General features: G+C 42.8%; 1 protein-coding gene across 44 annotated transcripts in view; it reads left to right on the top strand.

The window, feature by feature from the left end:
* The window catches only part of KDM2B (lysine demethylase 2B), a 99,353-nt gene that overhangs the window by 51,834 nt on the left and 28,187 nt on the right, over positions 1-19,332 (top strand). For 27 of the 44 annotated variants that reach the window (XM_085555685.1, XM_015877696.2, XM_015877694.2 and 24 more), the window contains 2 exons: positions 5,148-5,602; positions 12,965-13,051. In XM_085555685.1, coding sequence (XP_085411811.1) covers positions 5,148-5,602; positions 12,965-13,051 — 542 coding nt within the window. The remainder of the gene's footprint in view (positions 1-5,147; positions 5,603-12,964; positions 13,052-19,332) is intronic. The other 17 variants (XM_085555688.1, XM_085555690.1, XM_085555695.1 and 14 more) reach the window with 1 other exon arrangement.

The raw sequence follows: 19,332 nt of genomic DNA, 5'->3' as shown, positions 1-19,332 counted from the left end.
TAGTGTTACTAATGCTTCTTATTTTTCACCCATTAGTTTTTTCTTTGTTGACGTACTTTATTCTAAATGTCTACTTACTTTTCTTTTGGGTTCCAGAAGTATTTCTTTTTTATTCCACCCTTGAGCTGTTCTGCTTTCTCTCCTTATGTACCTTCTGATAGAGCTGTCCTACTGGATCTCAGAGCAACAGGGATGACTTCTAATTGATGAGATCCTCCAGAGAGCACGCAAGATGCTGCCCATGGTCTCTGGGGTTCACAAGGTGCTGATTTTTCATGGGATCAGTAGAGTTTCAGTTCTACTGTTTGACAGAAGCAGAGTTTACTGCAGCGATGGGGAACGTCTTTGGAGAACACAGAAAACTGAGCTCACGATCACTGTTTTAAGGATATCTTTAGACTCTTCACATTCCATTTTCATTGCACAGTATTTATGTACTTGACCACGAATGACTCTTTCAAGACACTGCCTACTCAAGAAAATTTATTGCTGTGGTTGTGTTGTGATACCCTGTTAATGCAGTTGTAAGCTACTCCAGCAGTTTTTATTGTTCTTTGTATTTCTGTTTTCGAAATGTCTGGACTCCCAATACTTCAGAAAACAAGCAAACAAGATGTGAGGCAGAAACCCTGAGTGTTCCCACTCCCTAAATGAAAACACCTGCCATTCTAAGTGAGGTGGAGAAGCCTACAGAGGATTCCCTTCCTGTTCTTCAGGCCCAGACTGAGATTTCAGGCAGTTGCCTCCTAGGTAGGGAGAGTTGTTTGTCTGATCTATTCCATGGTAGGGCAGGCGCTCAGGGGAATGATGACGTGACAGAAATCACAGGCTGCTGTAAAAGCACACCATCTCTTTCCCTCCCCTTTATCTTTCCCTTGCCCCTCTCAGCTGTAACGTTTATCCTGCCAGCTGAAGTCAGAAAGGGATTCTATTTGGGTTTCAATCTGGATTTGACCGCACAGTGTTTCAGGAGGGATATGTCTTCATTATTTTTACTCTTATCATGAATGAGTCTGTACTGGATGTTTTCAAGCACAATTGACCTTCAGTGAGATATGGATCTTGAGAGTAAGCTGACAAAGAGTAATTGGGAGAAGATACTGTGCTATTGGAAATACGCTTTCTCTGTAGCCTGCAGCTTTTAAGATCCCTATTGCTAAAATTTTAACAGGATGGCTGTAGCTGAGTATTAGACCTGATGGATGAAGAAAATCTACCCTCTAGCACGGTAAAGGAGCCATGTCTTTACTTTCTCTTTCTCAGGGGACAGAATGGATTTACCTATTGATGGACAGGTACTGGGCTATGTTAAGTGATTTCTGTGCAGGGTGTTCCATGCAGTACATTTCTGGTATGCTCAGGTTGTTTAGTTTTCCTGCTAATGAGTATGTTATTGCTGCCTTTAGCAAACCAGTAGGAGCTGCTGCTCCCAAGACACACTGTGCCAGGGTTTGAAAATGGAAATAGCAAGGTGGATGTTAGACATTGGTCTGCTGTAAAGAGTTCAAAAGATACTGTAATTGCACCTCACCCTCCTCTGTATCTTCTAAGTCCTGTAATAGAACGAGTCACTTTTCAGCAAGGAAAGGATCTGTATAATCATCCTTCTTGTGCAAGTGGTTGACTGTGGGGAAAGTTAAGTGATTTGCCCAGGATCACAGGAAACTGAGTTGCTGGGGGGTGGGTGGGAAGAAGGCTTTGCCCTATGATCAAGCCTGGGCAGCTGCTTCTCTTCAGAGTTAAACCACAGGCTGGTTGTATAACCTGGGTTTATTTCCTTAGTGTTGTGGAATGATGAAGGCCTATTAGGGCTGTCTCAGTGGGATGGGAATCTGAACTGGTCAACCACTGAGAAACTGGAGTCCTGACCAGGTGTTGGCTGGGGCATTGGCTTGGAAAACAAACCACAGTTGCTCTTGGGAGGAGCTCTTTGCTATGGAGAGACTTGATAAAGCAAAAACCTTCAAACCAGTGGAGCTGTGGTAGTATAGTGCTTAAAATGCACTTCTTGACAAAGTAAGTACAGATTACATTTATGTAGGGCATAATTGTACAGTGTAGTAACTCTGAGTCAGAGACTGTTTTCATTAAAATGAATAAATAAAAATCATGGCATGTTGCATTATAACAGAACACTTGAAAACACAAAATTGAACCTTCCTCATTGTGGAGGTATCCATCCATTATTGATTCCCTTGGTTTTTTTTGTTTTGTTTTTGTTTTTTTAATTAGTAACAGCAGCAGACAGTTGAAGTCTCTTGAAAGCAGTCCACTGTTAATCTGATGGTGTAACAGGACTGTAATCCTCTAGTGTTGTAGAACATGCTGATGCACTTCAGGTTATTAGCAAACCCTGTCCCCATGGGTAAAGTTAGGCCAGTCATCACGTAACTGTCAGGCATGCAAACGGGCACTTGTCTTATATTGGTTCATCTTGAGGTTAGATTTAGGTTAATTTGTGTGTGTGTTTGTACTTGGTGACTATCAGATGACTAGACAGATGTAGCTGGTGCAGCAGTGCCTGGTTTGTGAGGAGCAGTGGCAGCTGGCAGAGCTGAGCTGCTGGGCCCTGGCTGTGCTTGCTTCTGATGGGAACGTGCCCTCCTACGCTGTGAAGCTCCGCTCTTCTCTTGCCTTTTGTTTCAGTAGATTAGAGCAAGAGACAATAAGTGGAGCTCTCTGGAAGGCTGTTTTCTCTTAGCAGCAGAGCATTACTTGCAGTAAATTATTCACACATCCATAACGTGATCTCCCTCTTTCCTCATGCCTTATCTTTGCTCCTGATTTGCCCCAGTTACAGCCGTCAGTTCCTGTTCAGCAGAGGCACAGCACAGAAGGACAGAAACATAATTTTCTTTGTACAGAATTACACCAATTTCATTTGATTGCACTGTATTAGTACTACCAGCACAGGGAGGTGCATCTGCTCTCTCCTACTTCTGTTTTATTGCTGGTGTCTTCTCCCACCTAAATAGGGTTCTGTGCATCAGTCAATTGCTAAATAGTTCACCAGGGCAGCGTGGCCTTGAGAACAGGCTCCAGTGCTGCACCCAAGGGACTGGATTCTGATTCCTGATTTTGCCCTAGATTTCATGTGTGACAATGAGCAAATCATTCCTTCTCCCAAGCATCTGTTTCCTCAACTGTAAAATGGGAAAATGACATAAGCTGATTATATAGCCCTTCGAGGTGGATAAGTGTGCTAGCTACTGTGGACAAAGGAAAAAGCAGTATTAAATAGAAGTTGGATAACGTAGTGTTTCTGAAGTGTTCTGGTTAAGCTATTTTCTAATCCATTTTATTTTTCTAAGAGAAGCATGGGGGTATATAAGGGTGGACCAGAGAGGAAGAGCTGCCCTGGAGTTTTGCATGCTACCACCTCAATGCACCAACTGTGATCTTGCTGCTTCATGGTAAAGCTTTAGTGGGGGGATGCAGGGAGGAAGTTTACCTGTACTGTGCATGAAACTGCATGTGGCTGTGACCAGCCATGCTGGTAGCTGGTGATTTTTGTGACTTCTGTCTTTTCACAAGATTTCAGCTTAAATTTGCTTTTCAGGAGTAATTTTATGGCAGTTGGAGTTCTGAAGAAAAAACTCCTCACATGCTACTGAAGGAGCAATCTGGATGGAAATCCCTGTTTTTTGCAGACACTCTGCACACTTGCCCTGAAGTGGCCAGTTCATTTCCCAGCCTTTAATGCACAGGAGGTACAGCTGCCTTTAGGGAGCTTTTATTTTAAATTGCAAAGCTAAGCAGGTAGGGTAGCAGCCCTCGGGCAGATATTCCATCACTACCTGCTACATCTTTGCTGCCTAGCTGACAAGTAACACCTATTTTTGCAGGATGATGCAAGAAATGAGGTTTCTGTGATAAGGATGGATGTGCCAGCTTGGAACTGGGCTTCAGCGTTTGTTTTGAGTCTTGCTGTTAAACAACCAGCCGCTGAGCTTTTTCTTTAGTTCTCGTGTAATCGTTCCTTAAGCATGATTCACGTACTCCTGATCCAAAATTACTGCAATGCAAAACATGGAGGTACTCAGGGTTTTGACTTGCTGAAAACATGTAAGCAAAGCTGTGAAAGAAACTTTTCGGTAGTTGTTCACTCGTGTTTCTGTATGACATCCACTTCCTTTGCACTGTTCTTGTCTATGTCTTGATCTCCAACCTGTTGCAGTCGGTATTAAAATCTGCACTGACCTAACTGGGTGTTGCCATTGTTAACTGTATCTTCCACAGAAATTCAAACTGTTGCTAGCCTGCATTCAGTGCTGTTCACTTAGCAAAGGCAGTTGTGTCTAACAAACTAGGAAAGAGCAGTGCATTGGAGAATCTTGGTCACTAGTTTCCTGCTTGGGTTTCATGGCTCAATTGCATGCAGTTGGGTAACAGGGGATTTTTAGGGGAAACATGGTATGAAACTAGGATTAATAGTTCTTTAGACTCAGAAACTCGGATTTAAGTTTTCCCAAAAAGTACCTAGAATGTGCAGTGAGAAAAGCAATATCATATCATTCTCTGTCCTTGCATTTCTCAGTGTGTTTAGGCTACTTGTCTCTGAAATAAGCCCAACTGTAATCTTCTTCCTCTGAAGAGCAGTGTGTATTTGCACAGTAGCAAGTTGTAGTTCTTGTTTTACCGATGGTTGCTTGCAAAGAGAGAGTACTGAGAAGCTGGTTTTGTGCTGCGCAGAGTTGCTTTAAAAGAGACATCACAGTGCATTTTGACATGCTTTTTCCCATCGTTTTTCCTTTCCTCTTTATTTGCTAACTTCCATTTTAAAGCTGTAAGCTTGCCGAATCTGATCTCTTTTGGATTGCCAGAAAAATTAATTGTATGTGAACTCTGTGTCTTCTTAATTGAAGTCACTGAAGACTGAAGTGCTAAAGAAAGCATATTTTTTCCCCAAATGTTTCCCAGTCATTTAAATTGAGCAGATGTTAACCAGAAAGGCCAGCATTAAAAAAAAATGAAACAAATGAAAAAACAACCCACAAATATAGGCTGAATAAAGCTCATTCCTGTCACATACTGACTAGGCATTACCCAGTGTCCTTTTAAATAGGCAGCTCCTAGTCCCAGTCATAGAAGTGTTAAACTATAAATTATATTGGGTAAAGATTCCACATTCCTTTTCTAACTTTCAGATGCAAAGAGAAAACGCAGCATAGACAGCTATTCATCGGATTCGTGGTTAGACATGGATGAAGAATCTTGTGATGCTCATATCCGGGAGGAAAAGGATGACAGCTTGGATAAGAACTCCAAATCCCTGGTGGATGGCTCCTCCTCACCCAACAGCACACATTCAGAAGGAAAGGAGGGTGCAGGGAGAAAACAAAAAGCCACGGTAATGAGGTACCTAAAAAGAACTTTGTCTAATGAGTCAGATGACAGTGTAAAATCAACGACCCCCACGGATTATCCCAAAACACCAACGGGGTCTCCAGCTACAGAAGTTTCAACCAAATGGACTCACCTCACAGAATTTGAACTGAAGGGTTTGAAAGCCCTGGTGGAAAAGCTTGAATCTCTCCCAGAGAACAAGAAGTGTGTTCCAGAAGGCATTGAAGATCCGCAGGCTCTCCTGGAGGACATGAAGGTGAGTGTGACAGCTTTCCAGTCTGTACAAACTGTGTTCTGTGGGCACAGGAGACAGGAGGAGTTCAGGAGGCAAAGTTCTGCAGTAGAGAGGTAGAAGCTTATGTGTAGTGATCTCCTCCTATCAGCCTGCTGTGCTGTGGAGAGGGAAGTTACGCCTCTGACACAAACCATCTTTGCACTGGGGAGGCAGCTGGTTGCAGCCTGATTTGATTGATGCAGTGCAGCCATTTCTGACTGTTGCAGCTGTGCTCAGGGACCAAAAGTTTACATCCTTTTGCAGTTCAGCACTTATGTCCCATGTGTAAATATTATACCTCAAGTGGTCTGTTTATAGTCTTTATCTTCCCTTTTGGGTCTCCTTCCTGGAGTGTACATAACTGTCACATACAATACATACCTGTGTGATTTTAATGTAGAAGATTGTCTAATGTTTCCTCTTGCATTTTTTATTCCTTTTTCTTTTTCTTACCTATTTCATTTTCTTTTCCTCCATTGCCCTCTATAGGTTGATAATTATTCTCCACTGGTACAATGTACTGGTGCAGTGTGGAGAAGGTATGAGGAGTGAATTCCCACTAGTGACAGATCTGCTTGTCAGGTTTCTACTGTACAGGAAGTGGTAGGTTTGTTGTTGGACACAGGGATAGGTTTCACCTGAAGGCCTGCATAGCTTTGCTGCTTCTGTGTCTGATCTGCAGCATTCCTTTGAATCAACTGGTTAGCTTTTCTGTACCTTGTTCTTGCATCATGTGAAATAAGTATATTAATGCATTTTGAAAGTTGAGACCAACATAGTCTTTTTGTTTTGCTTGGATTTTGTTAAATAAGACTAAAATCTTTCTCTAATACAGATGGGTTCAGTAACACGGAAATTGGGCCTGATTTGAAACTATTAGTATTAATTTGTAGTTACTGGTCTGGGGGCGCTTCTGTGTACCATGTAACTCTTCAGCTACATTTCTGTACATCAGAGCTGTGTAAGCCGTTGTCTGAGGGGGAGAGAGGCATTTGTATTGTAGAAGGGGAGCCTGTACTTTTTTTATTGCAAGTAGTGAAACAGCTGCTTAGGAGAGGCTTCACAGCCAGGCAGAGATGGCTGTGCAGCAGAACTGTATCCCACAGTCTTGGAGCCTGGAAGTGAGATACAGGGCTCTCACCTGAGTAACAAGAGCTCAGAGAGCCCCTTCTTGCAACATCAGCCACGTTGTGTACGTATGTAGATGCTGTGCCCAGTGCCGTGGCAGTGGATTCACAGGCTTACTTTGGAGAAGGAATGGTAGCGTCTTTAGTTTTGGTTTTTCGAAGTTTTAAGTATGGAGCAAGTTTCACTTAAAAATAAACTGCCCCTTCTTGAGACCTCAGAAAGAGTGATACATGGTGCAGATGTTCAGGATGCAGTTGTGCACGCTCTGTTGATGACGTGCTGCACTACACTACAAGATGTCTTACTAGAACATGGCAAGGTACCATGCGTCAGTCTGGCTCCAAACACCGTGTAGGAGCAGTGCTTTCTTAGCCTTCTCTAGAGCAGTGGGTTCACCAGTTACAGAGATGGAGAACTTTGGGTGGACGCTTAAGAGAAAGATCCTTGTCATGCTCTTTCAGTGCTTCTGTGCTTTAATTGGTATGAAGTGGGCATCTGCCAGTTGATTTTGTGCCTTTTGGCAGAGCTGTGATCTTGATGTTCCATCTCCTTTGATAATTACACAGAAAATTGCCTGCATCTAAACTCCTCTTTGTGCCAGCACTCACTGTAACCATCAGGATGTGACCCAACATCTGGATCTTTACGGTTCTCTGCTGGTTAAAGAGCCCATGACCACATCTAAATGTCATACATGCTGCAGTATGGTGTTTTCTGGAGTCACCCCTGTATGTCTGTGAGCTGGGATGGATCAGTCACAGCAAGTCTCCTTTAAAGGTTGTTGACTGACAGGTGTCTGACTAGTTGAACTGTGGAAGAACTTTCTTTTCTTACCTATCTTTTTTCCAGAGCTGTCCCCCATAGGTAGCAGCTCTCAATTTTCAGAGAACGAGCATTAACTCGGCATAGGACAGAATTCTTGTCACCTTGTAATCATCCATGTGGTACGAGAACTGCGTGGTTTGTTTTATTAGGCTTGTTGGCTTTAGAGACAGCAAAACCAATTATGTCAGTATGTGCTTTTACTTTCAAGGGGTAGAGCTGACCGATGAAGAAGTTGCCTGGTGACTCATTTCAGCTCCTTCAGCATCTCTCTATTATAATGGTCCTTGCAGGGTTCCTGTGTTTCTTGCTGTGCAGAATGCAGCTGTTGTTGGTTTCGTTCTGTCCTTGCTGTTGAGGAACATTGTGCTGTTCCGACCCTTGTCTGAATGTGGTGATAGCAACGTTCCCGTGGGGATCTCAGTGCTCATCACTGCAGCAGTCACCTCCTTCACAAGTGGTGATGGATGAGCTGTTAGCTGTGGTTCACAGGTAGAGAACTGAACTGCAAAAAAGATTAAGATGAGTGACCGTAATTTTGGATACTGTTTTTACATGTCTCTGATGTGATTTTCAGGATAGTCAGCGTTATTCAAGAGGGATACTTGCAAAATACAGTTTTAATGGTATTGAAACTCTTAATTGCTGCATGTTTCTGTAGGATAGAAATCCTCATCTGCAGCAGCAGGTTCCTAAGCCAGCTGTGACAGAGGGGTGGCACATAATTCTGGGCTGCCTGAGAAGTGTTGATTTAAAAGGTTTTCTGTGTGTCATATAGAGACATAATGGCAGAAGAAGAAATACGGTCCATTTTTCCAGAATGATGTTTATCTCCTTGACCACAAAATCATATTTCCTTTTACTTTGCTACCAGCTTTCCAACTTGAACAGAAAATAATGTGAGGGTTTTGCTGATAGCAATAGAGTGAGCAGAAGCCTGGCACCTGTACTGCAGCTCTGATGAATCCCCAGAGCACCAGTGGTTGGTGCAGCTGAATGGAGGCAGAGATCCTGCAGGAAGAGCTTTGCAGATCATTTGTGATGGTATTCAGCTGTATTCATAAGGTTTGTTTCGTGGGCAACCTGAATTTTGTACACGTGATGGATTAATAATGCGGCCTATAAAAAGCAGTCCTTTAGTACTCCTGCTTGAGAGTTATTTTTAACCAATGCACAGCAAGAACGTGCTCTGACAGAATGTCTGAAAGTTCTTGCTCTGCTTGGGAACTCTTCAGTTCTTGACAAAAATAAAACCGTGTTTATTGTAGTAGTTTTATTTCTTAATGAATTACATTCAGGAACTTTTATCTCTGACATTGAAGTCTTTGTGCCTCAGATGGGATATCTGGTGTTTTCAGAAGACAGGACAAGGACAGTTAACTGGAGAAACAAAACCATTTTATTCAGTAATACAGAGCTTCAAAGAGTCAAGATAACTTGCAGAGCATTCATGGTTTCCAGTCTGAAGCAAGGATGCAGTGTGTGTGAGTGGATTACTGCCCTGTGTGGTAAATACAACTACAGCTATGTGCAGCTATTTAATGTCAAGTAGGTGAGACTCTCTGAAGTGAAGTGATTTGTTTTCCTTATGAGAAGGGAGAGTGAAAACTAATCTAAGCCTGTGTAAATTCCTTGCATGTTGTCTAAGCTCGTAACTAACAGTGACTATCTGGGGGGGACACAGCAATCCAGAAGTGTCCAGCTGATGCCTCTGCAGATTGAGATCCCATTTATCACCGTGATTGATGGAGTGCGGCAATGCAAGAGAGGCTTGTTTGCAGAGCACAGCACAGGCCTCACGTGGGGAGCAGGTTGGTTCTTTCTTCATCTCAAACTAGGAATTAAATAGTTGTCAGCTGCAGCTCTGCTGCATGGGATTTATATCCCATGAGCCTGGTGTTCACCACTAAAGGAGCTTCTCAGGAGCCTCCAAGCAGCGATTACTGACAGCAGCGTTCATCCCTAGCAGATGGCATCTGAACAATCAGCAGAAGAGATGCAATATTGTCTGTATCCAAATGTCTGCTGCTGGGCTCCGTGTGAGGGAGAGTGTGTGCAGCAAATGTGAGGGTGCTCTGCTGACCCACACTGCACAGAGAACAGAAGGCAGTGTGGTTGCTGGCAGGGTGAGCATCAGCAGGCACTGCAGCCATTGGTGCAGCATCCCTGCTGTTGGTGTTACCTGTTGGAGGCACACACAGCCTGCAGTTACACCTTGTGTTCTGTGTATGCATGACCTAAAGCTCAGGTATGAAAGGGCCCCATCCTTGTATTTCACCTTAAAAACGAAGTGGGAGCTGAAGCATTACACATCTTCCTACAGTGAACAGATGAGGAAGAAGAAAAAAAAAAAGAAGCTGAAAGCTGAGGAATAAATATTTCTAAGATGGTGACCCTGGGGATTGGAAGAATTTCATTGTGTGGCTTCCCCACATCATATTTAGCTGCCAAATGGCATGGCAGCATGCTAGAGATGCAGCCAGGGTGTACTTAGGCATGAAGAAGAGAACAGAGTGGTAACCACCTTGCTCCTTGCTGCAGTTTGCACCCCACATCACAGACAGGTAAACCTGAGCAGTCTGCAGCCCACATTAAACACTGACAGCTCTGCTTGTCTGTATGCAGTCTCTGATTTCAGCACACAGCATTTCCTGCATTACTAGCAGGATGGTAATTCTCTTGCTGCTGTTGGGGAAGAGGACTGTGAGACTGGCTTCCTAAAATGCCACAGACCTTCCCCACTTCAAAGCAAAAATGCCATTCTTCTTTCAGAGGCACTGTGGAAGTCCATTAGGGCAGAAGAAACTCAGTTTGCAGAACGGAGTTTGTCAAATATCCTCAACTCCTTGGCAGCAGCAGCAGATTCTTGTGCAAGACAGATGATATCTACTGAAATATGTTCTTACTTTTTCTTGCCAAGAAATCTTACCCTGTTCTTATTCTGATGGCAGAAAAAAAACACTCTCCCTTTACAGAATGCATTTCAGGGGAGTCATTCCTTGCTGTGCTTGTGAAATTAATGGCTAAGCTGAATTCTTACATACTTAATCAATTTCTTTCCTTCATACCTGCTGTTGTCACCACAGCCTTCAAGTGCAGTGAATCAGGCGGCCTTGTGCTGGATGAGCATCGAGTTGTTTGGCTAACTGGAGCCTCACGCCTTTCTTTATCTCTGGTTTTTGGTTTTTGTGTTGTTTTCTCCTTTCTTCAGCAGGTGAACAGAAGGCTGCCTCCATCCATCCCACCGCGTGCTGACATTTGACACTTATCTGTGCAGCTGTGGCTTGGTTATGGTTCTGCTGCTGAGACATCTATTGTTTTCAGCTGGCTGATATGATAAACTGCGACAGTTTTAAGTTTCTCCTTGGATAGTATTTTCACGTGGTACATATGATAACAAGAAACCTGCAGTATCCTGCCAAATTCCTGGAACGCACTCTGCTTTCTATTGATCTCAGAGTTTCTCACAGTCCTCAGTGGAAATGTTAAGGTTTACTGTCCTGCAGATATCCAAATTGAAGCCTATCGAAGTAAAGAGCTCTGAAGAATTTTGGTTTTGTTATAACACACACAAAGGCCTCTCCATTTTTATGACTGAAGAGTAACTTTGAGAATATTGTCATGGGTAATGCCACGATAGCTCCTCCAGTGTGAAAAGGGCATGAGAAGAGAGGTGTTCACTTAGCCTTGCTCAACCCCATCAGGAGTTCATTTGCTATAACTAATGTGTGTGTGAAAGTTGAGAGATCTTCCACTTGAAGACCATTGTGTTGGCTGTGTGCTGTAGGCTGCGCCAAGCATTGTGTTGCCTTTTGGTATCACTTATTTTGGTAGTAGGGCTGCTTTGGGGCTAGTCAACATCTAAAGCAGCCTTACTGAGATAATGGGGCCAGCGCTGTGCATAGGAAGGCATCTCCAATTTAAGGCCAGGTGAGTCATTGAGCAGAATCCAGCAGGTTGTTGTAGCTCCAGGAAGGGAAAGCCTATGGCTACTCATGCAGAGCATTGCTGAGATGCTCGTTGGGCTACAGTGCCATTGTTTTTATGTGGATGATTACAGAGGAATTCCAAGTGTGTTTTGTGTTAAAAACAATTACTGTATTTTAGGATCTCGTAGTGTAGTGTGTGAAATTTCTAGTTATTAAAGCTCTGCACTGAGGATTGAGAATGCCCAGTGCCTGTTGGTGTCTAATTAAGCTTTTTTTTTTTCAAGAAGTCATTGTAATTCAGAGCAACATCATTGACTTTCCATGTCTGTGTGACCTCCTCAATTATATGAGGAGGTAGTTTCTAACCTGCAGTCCATGTTTGTGCTCTTGGAGCAGTTTTTTTTCCTTAGCCAGGTAGTACTGACTCGGGCCTTGGTTTTCAGCAGCTCAGCACAATCCTCCTTTGGACTTGTTTTTTGTTTTCAGTTGTTGTCTCCTCCAGCAGCCTGCACTCCACATGAAGAGCTTTGTGGCTAGGTTAGTAAGCACAGAGGGAGTCGCAGGGAGCGCGGACTGTTCCTGACTGCACCATTGAGTACACTTAAAAGGAGTTGTTCTTCCCCACCCCTGCACTGAGTTGTATGGGAATGGCAGTGAGTCACAGCAGCAGGAGCTGTGTGAGCCAGCACGGCCCACTCCTGAGATTTTTAGGATGCATGAGGTTTCATCAACGCAAAGGATTTGGAGGGGGCGGGAGGGAGGGAAGACCAATCTTTTCCCTTCATACTGTACTACCCAAGTCAGATAATTTAGTGAATGTGCAGGAAGCTGAATGTCTGACTTGATCATGCAAAGGGAGTTGAGTTGCGCAAACTCTGACCTGTGGAAGGAAAGGAAGTAGAAATGACAGTGCTCTTGAATCGTCACAATAAAGGCTGTGATGTGTGATCCTGTATCATGACTTAGCTTGAGTATTCAAGCATTTGAGGATTCCTCTAGACTGCCCAGCCAATGCTCTGTGACTGCAGGACCAATGGTGGTAGAGTCCAGGTCTTCTGAAGAATTGATTTGGGAAAGCTGCTGGTTGTGGTGGTAGCTTGGGTTGTAGCAAACCAGAGTGTGTGTGCACAGGGAAAGGTAATGCTGGTACTAGACTGGTACTGGTGGAAAACACAAGTCTTTTGGAGACACTAATTTTAAAGAAATCTGTAACACGTGAGACTATTTGTGAGTGATTTTGCTGTCTGTTTTGCAAGGAAATGCATCTTTTGCATCTTAAAGACATGCAGGAGTTTCATTGTGACTTGAAGTTTTGAAGGAAAATGAACTTACAGAGGTGTAACAAATCAGTGGAGCGCACTGCACTCTTCTTTGTGAGGGTGGGGTATTACGTTCATTAAGTCTCTGTACTCCTAAGTCAGAAGAATATTCCTCTGGTTAATTAAGACCTTTTCGTTCACAACAGAACATTCTGAAAGAACATGCTGATGATGACCAAAATCTTGCGATTTCGGGTGTCCCTGTGGTCAGCTGGCCCAAGAAGACCCCAAAGGTAATGAGACACGATTACCTCCTAATCATTGCTGTGCCAGACCTTGGTGGTTTTTCAGCTGTATTCTGGCAAAGTGTTTCAAATGATACTTAGGCAGCAGCCAGCACTTCCAACATGGAAGGTATCTTCAGTTATTTTATGACTACATGTTGAAGCAGAACATAAAGGTACCTCAGTAGGGAGAAACGGGCAGTTTCCATTTAAAATAGAGCTTGTTTGGCCCTCACTTATCTGCATAAAACTTGGGTATGACTTGGTTGTTTGCTAATTGCAGCTGGATCTGTAAGTGTTGATGCAGCATTTTGTGCAAGCGTAAATGCCGTGTAAATCCTACAGACTGGTCGCTTAGTGAATACTTGGGTCTGGATGAGAGGGTGCTTCTTCTCTTACACTGTGAGAACTCCTGCATTTTCTGTACATCTTCAGTTAACTTCAGAGGGTTGTTTTCTGTCCCTGTACCTTCATTTTTCCTCCTTTATATGGCAGTAATTTTTTTCTCGAAGCTGTGAGGTTTGCTTTGTTAATGCCGACGAAGAATTAGAAATAATTAAGAATAAAGTCAGAAGGGTGATTGTTATTTATAACAGTGGTATGTTTGCCACACTCCAGTTATTCAGCATGCTGTAAAAGCAGCCTTGCTTATTTAGAAGATGTCTCATCGCTTCTATTTTTACTGTCATTTTTCACTGAATTAGTTTTATAATACATAGTTTCTCTAGAAATGCTGAAAGGGTCAATCAACTTACATCAGACTTCTCTGTGAAAATCTGTTGTTACTATGATTGTATGTAACTTTCAGATCATTAGCTGAGCAAATTACTTTCCCCGTTCTCTCTTTGCTGGTGTTCTTGCTGTGGCTTTACATTTAGTCACTTGTAGCTGAGAGTTTGCTGTTTTCAGATGGGAAGTGGGAAACCATCAACTTCAGCAGCTGCCAGGGAAGAGTGGAGCGAAGTGAGCAGGAGTTGAGCTTCTGGTTTATTTCTGTCTTTTAGCTGGGTGCATTTCAGATCAGCTATATCTTGCTAAATACGTATTTCCCTTTTACATTATACTAGATCCTTAGGAACATGCGTTGTATTTAAAACATTGATACAACTGAAAATAACAACCTATTCAAACAACAATTTGTTTAAAAACCATGAGAGGAGTAGGTGTCAGCTTTGTCACTCTGCTGCTCTGACAGCTGCTGTTCATTCACTGGTCAGGTATCTCCAGACATGGAATAAAGCAGAATCTCTGTACCCAGAGGAGAACTGGTATGTGAAACTTGCAAAACAAAACTAAGGTTCTTGTGCTGTGTTTTGAGCTTCTGGTGGAAGCGAGGATCTTAATGGTTGGAGGTTTTTAGGAGCTTTGGCGTTTGCTCATGTTCTTGTTCGTTTTCTGTTGGAATTGTCAATAGATGGCTCATTTCTTATATTTGGCAATGTAACTGTAAAAGATTCTGGGTTTTTTTTTGTGATTTTCATCTCATTCCTTCTTGCAAAATCCATTTTGCAAGCTGCAGGATTTTGGCTTTTTAACTTTCTGGTGCTTATTTTTCTGTAGCCTTTTAAAAAGCAACATTTTTTAAAGGTATCACTCCCTGTGTGAAGTTACAATAACGATTATATCATCACAGGAATAAGAGGAAGACTTTCACAAAGTCGGGCTTTACCTTGAAGCTGGCAAATGGAAACTTGTAACAGAAGCGGTTCTTTCACTGCAGCCTTCATACTTTAATTAATCAGTGATTAATCGGAGTTCAACTTGTGTTATGCTGAAGCTGAAAGGCTTGCAGCAGATAGCATTGAATGTTTTGCAGATTAAGTTTGTTATTTCCTGGACTCTTCTAATGCCAGATATCTGTATCACCTTCCATGTCCCAGCTGCCTCCCTCCTCTGGGAACAGAAACCAAGGGAACAGGCCAGGAGGACATGTCTTAGTGTTGTGTCTTTGAGCCCAAGATTAAAATACATTGGAAAGACAGTACAGGAGAAATCTGTCTAACAGCAGTAATGTAAGTGGTTAAGCTTCATTAGCACTCCTTTGTCCCCTGTAACTCCTGATAGTGAAACAGAAGATTTGACAGAAGAAAACCCTTAGGGAGGTTGAACTCTGTTAAAATGGGGTTTCGGCTGTAGGGCTGGAAGGCTCCACGAGCATTGAACACAAGGCAGGGAAGTAACACCTGGTGGTAGTTTTACTTGCTGCAGTGTTACTCTTCCGGCATACCGGAGAAATGCCAGCTATTTCAGTGTCTTTTGGAGCTGCTTGTGTGTAAAGGAAGGGCAGATGGGGTGCAGTGTGGTACTGGCTTTGGTGGGGCTGATGTGAAGGCATTACAGTGGTACACCAGCTCCGGGGGGGAGGGTTGTCTGATTTAGTCCTTTAAGCAAAAGAAGCAAACTGATATTCAGGAAGAGCAGGCAGCAAATGAAAAAACGTGGCTCTTCCTTTCTCCCAGGAGAAGCCTCCAGAAGAAATTCAGAAAGACAAGAGCAGCAGATGGAGAAGGAAGAATAAAGCCGGCACTAAATGCCAAAACATTTCAAAGAAAATGGAAATGACTGTAAAGAAAGGAGGGGAAGAGACTACAGACAGCAAGAGAGGAGGATGAGGAGAGGAACAAGTACTGAAAAGAGATGGAATGAGGAAAACATAGGGCAGAGGTAGAAAACTCTTGGAAAAGTAAGAGATCCTTGCAGAAGGAAGGGCTGGTGACTGGCTTAGGCTTGTGAATTACCCAAGGTGTGAAGGGCCCTGCTTAGTCAGGTTGACTCTCTTTGGAAAGAATACACCCTCATGTATGGAAAGAATAGTAATCAGTGATTATAGAAGCAGCAAATAATATTTCCACTTAAAATTGAGTCACAGTTTCTTTTACGCACTGTTGGTGTGGTGTGCCAACAGCATCCACAGCTCTGCACTGCAGAACAGCAGTTTGAAGACTGAAATTCCAGGGTTTAGGAAGGAAACGTGTTCTCTCCCCTTGAATCTCCATTCACAGTGGATAAGGCAACGGGCAAGACACTGAATTAAGTATGTGAGTCCCATCCATATGCCGTGGCCCTGTTTCACATTGCTTGTGTCTATCCTTTCTAAAGGCATTTGGGGCTGTCAGATTTACTGCAGCTCTCTCTAAAAAATTTATTCACTGAGAAAAGAAACAGAAGTAGCAATCAAAAATGTTTTTGCGAGGAGATAAAATAAATAGGCAGCATTTGATGATCTTATATTTGGTGTACAAAATGAGAGGCAAAGGTCTGTGTTCTGCTCCCAGCTCTGGTGTCATATGAGGCAAATGACACCTCTCCTCTCCCTGAGCCTTCCCAGATTAGAGGATCCTGCTTCTCTTCCCAGGAGTGAGATTAATCTTTATAAAGATCTGTGAAACCTTCAGCAGAAAGCTTTGCAGTAAAACATGCGGATCATTATTATTTTATGGTAATAGGGAAGTAGCGTGTAATTCATAGACACCTCTTCTGGATCATACTTGCTTGTCTTTGTGGCTTTTTTTTGCAAGAACCCTTTTGGACATGAGAATTGGCCCTGGAAGAGAACGTTTTCAGAAGTCCATTTTCAGAAGAGACCTGTCTGCTAATGACTCATTGAACAATATGTTTGATTCACTGGGGATCCGAGGATATGCACAGTGATCCTAATTTAGTCCTCATCGGAGGATCAGGAATGTGAAATGTTACGTGTCCTGATGCTGGGCTGACAGTGTATGCACCTTCTGGCTAGACAGCACATTTCTGCTGGCAAGCGTGCAGCTGTGAATGTGTTCCTATTGCTTTGCTGGTTTGTGCAACAGTAGTTTGTCCTTGCTTGGTGCTGAGCCCTGTCTGTGTTTTATTGTAATGACAGTCTGCTGTGCAAAAGGAAGAACTCTGTAGGATGTTCTGCCTCAGGTTTTTGATTTCTTACCCTATGGCAGTGAGAACAAACGGTAAGAAATGAGCTCCTTCCCCAGCCCTGAAACATGGGCTTCAGGGTGATGGGGAAGGAGAACACAGCCTGGCTAACACCAGAGTCACCACTGTGGCACGTCTGTGATCACTGATGTAGAGAGCTGCCATCAAACAACATCTTGAAGCCCCCTCTCAAGATTATCAGTCCTACAATACAGGATTTCCCACTTAATCTGTACAGGGATTAGGGCTAATGTTGTATGAAAGGACCTCAGAGTATGGCTGGAGCAGAAAATTCGTATCTTTTTTCCATCCATTTCCTACTTCTGGAAGGCAATAGTCAGTTGTAGTAGCACGAAATTGCACTCCGTGGAAGTACCTTCTGTTTTTATTGCGATAAAGATCTTTAGCTGTCTATGAAGAGCAGCTGTAAAGAAGTAAAATGTGTTTGGCCTGACTCCGCTGTTCTGTGAAGAGTGAGAAATGCAGACTGAGCTGGGTTCTCATCCCTTTTACCTGACACAAACCTGGAACTGCTGCATTTGTAGTGACAGCAAAGGTATGAATGGGTCTGGCTGGGAGCAGGAGGTGAAGCTGTAATTTTCAGTGGCTGGTTAACAATACTGGAACACATGACTGTTTTTTTGACCCCTTGCTCATTCACATTTTCCATGTAATTATTACCTCTTGATTTTAAGAGAAGATACTTGAAAAGTATTAGAGGGCAATGATAATATCTACGGTTAAAATTAATGACTATATGTCACAAATTGAAATGCTTATATATATATTTTTAAATATATATATATTTAAACACCCTTTCCTGCATTTGGTTGCTCTTTCTGGTAGCTACTGCATCCTATAGCAGTGATCCCACAGTTTCCTTTAGTTGTTTCAGACCTGTTCCTTCATATCAGAAACACACTCCATGCCCCATTCATAATGGATTCTGAGGAACTGCAAAGAGATGTCCCATTTGCCCTCTGTGCTGACAGTGTTTCTGTTACATCCCTCTTAGTGCTTCTCAGTTGCTTTTTTATACTCTGAAGCTGGAAAGCTTTGGTCTTTTCCAGTACACAAGTCACACCTTGTTTGATCATCTCTGTTGCTCTATTCTAGTTCCACTAGAGGTGGTTTTGAGATGAGGGTGGGTATGGGACTCCAGGGCCACAAATGGTATTCAGGATGCAGTGTTTAAGAGAGGAGGCCAGAAGAACATGCCTTGTTCAGCATGGTACAACAAAGTTGAAGGCAGAGATGATTGCTGTAAGTACTTCAGGGAGTATAAATATCAGGGGAGGAGGAAAGGTATTTTATTTAGTGGGCAAAGTTGGCATGAGAACAAGTAAGTACAAACATACCATAAATAAACGTAGTCTGGAAGTAAAGTTTCTGATCATTGCTTGTGGTCTGAACTAAACAGTGCACACAGAAAGTAGACAGCAGTGATGAGAAGGGTGTTAGGTTCTTAGACATTACTTGTATTTTAAATAATGAAAGGCCATGATATTAGTCAGTCTCTCAGTCCCTCCATATCTGGAGCCCACAGAGGTCCTTAGGCATGTTTCTAGCAAGGAAACTTTTTCTTTCTTCTTTGTATTTTACATTAGTAATGCTTGGAAGGGAAGAAGATCTATCAGTTTCTAATAACAGCTTCTTTAAGTATGGCTCCAGTTTTATGAACATACATGTAACCTCATGCATTGGATCAAACACCAGAAGAGCTTAGAAAATGGCTTAAGAATCAGTGAATGCAGCAAATTTGAATGCAAGTAGAAATTAGAAAGAGAAGCATCAGCTCAAGAGATTTGATAAATTTCAACTTGAAGAAGATCTTAGCTGTGGTTTTTCAGAAGTATTGAGCATTGTTTTACATCTCATTTTCATTACATGCAGAGGATGAGGCGCTAGGTGGACAAAGAACATTCTTGAAAACCTTTGAATAAATACTTCCAGTTTTTACTTGCTTGCTTACTAAGAATTCCTACCATAGCTCCTGCTAGGCCAGCTCCACCCAGAGCAGCGAGAGTGCGGAGGTGCTCCTTACAGCAATTAGTGCTTTAACCTGAGTGGTGTCTGAAGCAGATCTGAGCATGTAGAAATGGCACAACATCAAAACAGCATCAGTTCCAGGAGCCTGCCCGGGGGCTACCACCAGCAAGGCTACATTCCTAGTAGCGGTGGGAAACCTGTGCCAAATTCCCCAGGACGGGCCAGCCTTGGATATCTGTTCAGGTGCTTCCTGTGACAATAGGAACATCTTAAAAAGCAAATACTGACCATGGAAAACAAGCATTTGAAAACTAAAGTGAAAGTTCAGTCTGGTGTAGGAAAGTAATGAGGAAAGGGAAGGAAAAAGAAAAGGCAGAAAGACACCAAAAGAA

This window comes from Coturnix japonica, chromosome 9, assembly GCF_054131305.1.
Source record: "Coturnix japonica strain WE chromosome 9, WE-NBRP24, whole genome shotgun sequence".
NCBI lineage: Eukaryota > Metazoa > Chordata > Aves > Galliformes > Phasianidae > Coturnix > Coturnix japonica.
This window is presented reverse-complemented; position numbering and strand designations above follow the sequence as displayed.